General features: G+C 38.1%; 1 protein-coding gene across 1 annotated transcript in view; it reads right to left on the bottom strand.

Annotated features, from left to right (window-relative positions):
- Window positions 1-256: 256 nt before the first annotated feature.
- LRRC2 (leucine rich repeat containing 2) overlaps window positions 257-5,895 on the bottom strand; it is a 59,408-nt gene continuing 53,769 nt past the window's right edge. The window contains exons 7-8 of the mRNA XM_011981149.1: window positions 3,061-3,197; window positions 257-616 (exon numbers count right to left, since the gene is read on the bottom strand). Of these exons, the coding sequence (XP_011836539.1) occupies window positions 567-616; window positions 3,061-3,197 (187 nt within the window). The 3' untranslated portion in view covers window positions 257-566. The remainder of the gene's footprint in view (window positions 617-3,060; window positions 3,198-5,895) is intronic.

Below are 5,895 nucleotides of genomic sequence, written 5' to 3'. Positions count from 1 at the left end.
GCAACCTCTGCCTCCCAGGTTCAAGTGATTCTCCTGCCTCAGCCTGCTGAGTAGCTAGGATTACAGGTGCCTGCCACCACGCCCAGCTAATTTTTTGTATTTTTAGTAGAGATGGGGTTTTGTCATGTTGGCCAAACTAGTCTCGAACTCCTGACCTCAGGTGATCCACCCACTTCGGCCTCCCAAAGTGCTGGGATTACAGGTGTGAGCCACCACGCTCGTTCCCTTTATCTTTTAACAATGCACTTAATTTCCATATTTGGTCTTTTAGTTATAATTCTTAAAAATAAGACATTTTAAAACATATTAAATGTGCATTATTTGGAAACAAGTGTATGCAAATGAACCTGGAAATATCAATAGATAAACCAATTTTTCAATTCACCAATCCATGGAGGGAGATATTCATGTATTTGACATTTGAAAACCATTTTTCTTAGCAACTATGACAGTGGTTTCTAGGCTTTGTCCTTAAGCACAAGCCATTCTTCCTATATGACATGATCATAACAAAGATTTATATATAGCTCCAGAGAATAGTGAGATTTGCAGTCTTCTGATAGATATCAAAGTTGAAGGCTAAAAGACACTTTGGTGGTATAGCTGGGAACAGATTCTGTAACAGAAAGAAAAAAAATAGGCTCAGTCATTCACCATTTTATTATGAAATCTAACTACATGCTATGGCCTATGTCAATACACCCATTATTGTCACTTCATGTTTTAAGTATAGAGATACTGTATAGGTGATAAATAATGCATCTGTCACCATTAAGTCAGCCATCACAAATGTGCAGTCAAACTTTAGAAATGTTTAGATCTAAGAATCGTTAACTCTCATTCTTTTGCAATCTTTCCAGCCAACTTATAGCTACATCAAGATCTTGGAAGCTGTATGACCCTATAGTATTAACAGTTGACAAAATAGAAATAGATGGTCACGAACTTGGGACTGTGGATAGTAGTAGGTGGCAGAGGGTACCGTTTGTAAGAGAAGTTTGGGCTGTTCCTAAACCATACACCATCTTTCAAAGTAAACCTTCTCTCAGCCTTGCCCTGCCCACTAGTTGCTGACCCCTCTTCTGTCTCCCTTCACAGCCAAATTTTGTCAAAGGATGGTCTATATCAATGGCTCTCAGAGTGTACTTCTCAGACACAAGACATCAACATCACCAGGGAGCTGGTCAGAAGTGTACTTTGTCAGGCCCTGCCCCAAGCCTGATGAGTAAAAACTCTCATTCCTATGTTTACTAAAGCTTGAGGACCAGTGAGGGGTTCACATTCTCATTCTTCTGGAATCACACAAGATTGTAGGCCCTTATGGACAGATTAAATCTACTATTTTTTCACTCAGACATTGGTCTAATGGGGAAAGAAGGAAAACAGGGAAGACACCATGATAAAGAAAAGAAAACAAGCAAATTTTTTAAAATTCAGAGCATATGCCTGACCACATCTAGGTTGAACCATCAAAAAGTGGCATTTCTGTAGGACAAAACCAGCTTAATATTAGAAATATTATGTGTTCAATCTAATATATATGAATACATACACGATAAAATTATTATTATTTAGAAATAAGTAAACAAATTAAAAATCTATCATCCTAAAGTTAATTTTTAAAAGCAAATTATTTTAAAATAAATTAATCTATTTAAATAATAATAGCTAATAAGATATCAATAAAATTAATAATAATATATTTATTAAATGATACTATTTTATAATAGATAAATATATTTATTTTATTTAAATTGATTAATTTTAAAAGCAAATTATTATTACTGGCCACATAGATCTAAAACTTAACACCTATTTTCTTTCTTTCTTGTAGTTTTACGTAATAGCACTACAATATAATTATGAATAAATAAATGAGTAAAATGGAAGACTAAAGGTTCTCACAAGAGGAAAACCATACAACACAAAGGTAAATTTTGACAAATAAATGGTTCTGTTATTTCAGTTTCACATTTACAATAAATTTCTACTTTATTTCATATTAGTTCAGCATTCAAAATTAGGGATATCCAAACAGATTAAAAGTAACCATATAGAAATTTTAGTTTAGCCGAAACAATTTTTAATTTGCCCAATAATCTACACTTTTCATCATTTCTGGCTATCTAAATGTGACTAATCGTCTTCAGACATCTACTGATGAGGGAGGGGCATGCCCACGCGTGCCATTTTCTGAGGGTGGCTGAGGGAGCCTGCCCACAGATGCTCATCATCAGAGGCCCAGGGCCAGTGCTGCTTCCTCCCTAAATCCACATGCGGGACATCTCTCTTCCTGCCAGGTCTGCACCTAGCTCATCAAAGAACTGAAAAATTAAGGAATAACTCTCAGGTATGCACACCCAAAAAGGCGGCAGTGATTAGAAGACCAAAGACTGACGTATGCCTTTTTCCTGGGGAGGCCGTCTTGTGATGGAAGGAAGGGATTAAGGCTTCCAGAACATCATTAGGATCTCTCCACTCCTTTGGAAACAGCCACTGGAATCTGGCGCTGGGAAAAAACCTTCCCACCCTTTCCTCAGGTACTTGACCCGCCTCGCCCCTCTGTATTCTCACTACCCTATGGAAACCAAAACTAAATGCATCTATGCGCAAATTGGCCATCCTGCACTTCCCTTTTGTGATTTTTATGTAAGTGTTCTTGATTTATATGAGGTAACTTTTTCAAAAGTTGAATTTAAATGGATTTTGAAACGTCATCTTATTTTTCATGTAACTTAGGATACTATTTTGTCAATATCGTTTAGTTAAAAACTCACGTGTGGTTAGTAATGCAACCCTCACATTTTAAGCGCACATTTCCCAGCTTCTCTGTCAAACAGTGGATGATTCATCAAGCATTCAAATGGACTAGGACAATTTGATATTTTAAGGAAATGTATCATTTGGAATGTGTTGGAGAGTAAATGGAAAAATAATTTACAAAGTAACGTGCCCCTCAACCCATAAACTTTTTGTCAATTTGACTTCTATTAACAAATGTATTACACAAGTGGAAGTCTGTACACTCATTTTAAATAATTTTAAATATGAGTAACCCACCTCTTTCTTTAAGGTCTTCAATATAGGCTTTCATAACTTCTTTATCAAAATGTTGGCGATCCCGTTCACTTTCCATTATTTCATCGCCATCTTCACATCGGGCATTATCAATAGGGTTGTCCATAAGGCTTACAAATCTATTCGAGAAAGCATGGAAAGTATCACATTGTCACCTGTGCATTTTAAATTGCAAAATTCCTCACACAAAATAACCTCTGTTATCCCAAGTTCCGGCTTATCTTTAAAAGTCACCATTGACCCCATGATATTAGCATCACCAGTGCAATTCCAGTGTGGAATAATCCAACAGTAATATAGAGCCAGTTTTAAAGTACAGACTGTTCAGAGGCCTGATGGGGAAATGAGAGCTCCCTAGTCACAGGCAGAGAGGACAGGAGGCCATGGAGTGGACACTAACACCTCCTCTCTCAGGCAGATCCTCACAGCTGCATGTCGTCCTGCAATGTTTGATGTTACTCCCAGTAAGGGACATCCATCTTTAAAATGATGTGTCCAAATTACAAAGGACTCAAGGAAAATCCCCACAAAATGGGTATTTAAAAGATAGGACATGACTCGGCGCAGTGGCTCACTCCTATAATCCTAGCACTTTGGAAGGCTGAGGCGGGTGGATCACCTGAGGTCAAGAGTTCGAGACCAGCCTAAACAACATGGTGAAATCCCGTCTCTACTAAAAATACAAACATTAGCTGGATGTGGTGGCATGTGCCTATAATCCCAGCTACTCAGGAGGCTGAGGCAGGAAAATCGCTTGAACCTGGGAGGCAGAGGTTGAAGTGAGCTGAAATCACGCCATGGCACTCTAGCCTGGGCAACAGAGAGAGACTCAATCTCAAAAATAATTAAATAAATAAATAAATAAATAAATAAATAAATAAAAGACAGGACAGGAACAGAGACTCATGCCTATAATCCCAGCATTTTAGGAGGCCAAGGCAGGAGGATATGCTTGAGGCCAGGAGTTGGAGACCAGCCTGGGCAACATAGAGAGACTCCAACTCTACAAGAAATACAAAAGATTAGCTGAGTGTGGTGGCACATGCCTGTAATCCCAGCTACTCGGCAGGCTGAGACAAGAGGATCGCTTGGTCCCAGGAAGTCAAGGCTCCAGTGAGCTATGACGACACTACTGCACTCTAGCCTGGGCAATGGAATAATACCCCATCTCTGAAAAAATAAGAGTAAAAATAAATAAAACATGAAATGCTGCTAAAAAAGTAAAAGGCACACACACACGCACAAGCTAAAGGGGTGAAACGCAAATGGCATTTGATCTTCTGTCTTCACAATTTTCAAAGATGTATTGATGTGAAAAATGTTATAATTATTTCAATTCAAAGCAGTAAATCTCTTAAATAGTTTTTGGTTGCAATTGCAGGCCCTGCTGTCTTGAGGTGTTAGCGTGTTCTCATTGGATTATAGACGAGGGCTGTATATATGGAAGATATGAGCCACGAGTGTTGTATTTTAGTGTGTGTGTATATATATATTTCCCACTTCATTTTCCTGTTAATTTTGTTTAATGTCTGAACATAGAGAGAGTTTAAAAGTTGTAATGTTTAATGTAGATAGAACCATTCAACTTTTCCTTTACAATTTTTTCATTGAGTTAATGTTTATCTTCCTTCCCTATTCAAAAATAAGAAATATACCTACATTTTATCATTCTTAAAATTTTTAATCAAAGTAATCACTGTACATATTTTTAAACCTGCAGAGTGTAATTGTGCTTCTTTGTGAAGCAACAGTCTCTCACCCTCCCCTTAATTACTCTTCAGATCCCAGAAGCAATATTTTTTCATTGGTCTATCACTGTTTTTCCTTAATCTATTTAAAATGCCTTTTACCTTAGGACAAATACTTTCATGTCATTCAATCAAGTGGTGGCATTTCTCCCCTTCTTTCCAGTTTCCCAACCTTCACACTTCTAAATTTTTACCATTTTACTTTTTAAACATTTTATTATGAAAATTCTTAAATATTCACAAAAGTAGAAAAAAATTTATAGTGAACACCCATGTACAATCCTCTAGATTCCATGTTTAACGTTTTACTATACTTGCTTTAACACATATCCGCCCATCTGTCCACACACTTATCCGCCCAACTATCCACCCATCTATCCACCCATCCATCCACCCATCCATCTACTCATCTATCCACCCATCTATCCACCCATGCCTCTACCCATCCATCCACCCATCCATCCATCCATCCATCTACCCATCCATCTACCCTTCTATCCACCCATCCATCCACCCATCCATCTACCCATCCATCTACCCTTCTATCTACCCATCTATCCATCCATCCATCCACCCATTTATCCAACCATCCATCCAACCCATCTATCCACCCATCCATCCACCCATCCATCTACCCATCCATTTACCCATCTATCCACCCATCCATCCACCCATCCATCTACCCATCCATCTACCCTTCTATCCACCCATCTATCCACCCATCCATCCACCCATCCAGCTACCCATCCATCTACCCTTCTATCTACTCATCTATCCACCCATCCATCCAACCATTTATCCAACCATCCATCCAACCATCTGTCCACCCATCTATCCACCTATCCATCCACCCATCTATTCACACATCTATCCACACATCAGACATCTCATTTTTTTAATGCATCTCAAAGCACCATCACAGACATTGTGTACTTTTACTTTGTTAAGGTCAATACTATACACATTCTGATGTGTAATCACATCTCACTTTTCTTTTGGCTGCAGTTTGACTCTAAAATTGAAAATCAATAAATAATATTTACATTTTGTGACAACTATCTGGTAAGGC

The sequence above is a fragment of the Mandrillus leucophaeus genome, unplaced genomic scaffold (assembly GCF_000951045.1).
Source record: "Mandrillus leucophaeus isolate KB7577 unplaced genomic scaffold, Mleu.le_1.0 Scaffold22, whole genome shotgun sequence".
In the NCBI taxonomy this organism is placed as follows: domain Eukaryota; kingdom Metazoa; phylum Chordata; class Mammalia; order Primates; family Cercopithecidae; genus Mandrillus; species Mandrillus leucophaeus.
This window is presented reverse-complemented; position numbering and strand designations above follow the sequence as displayed.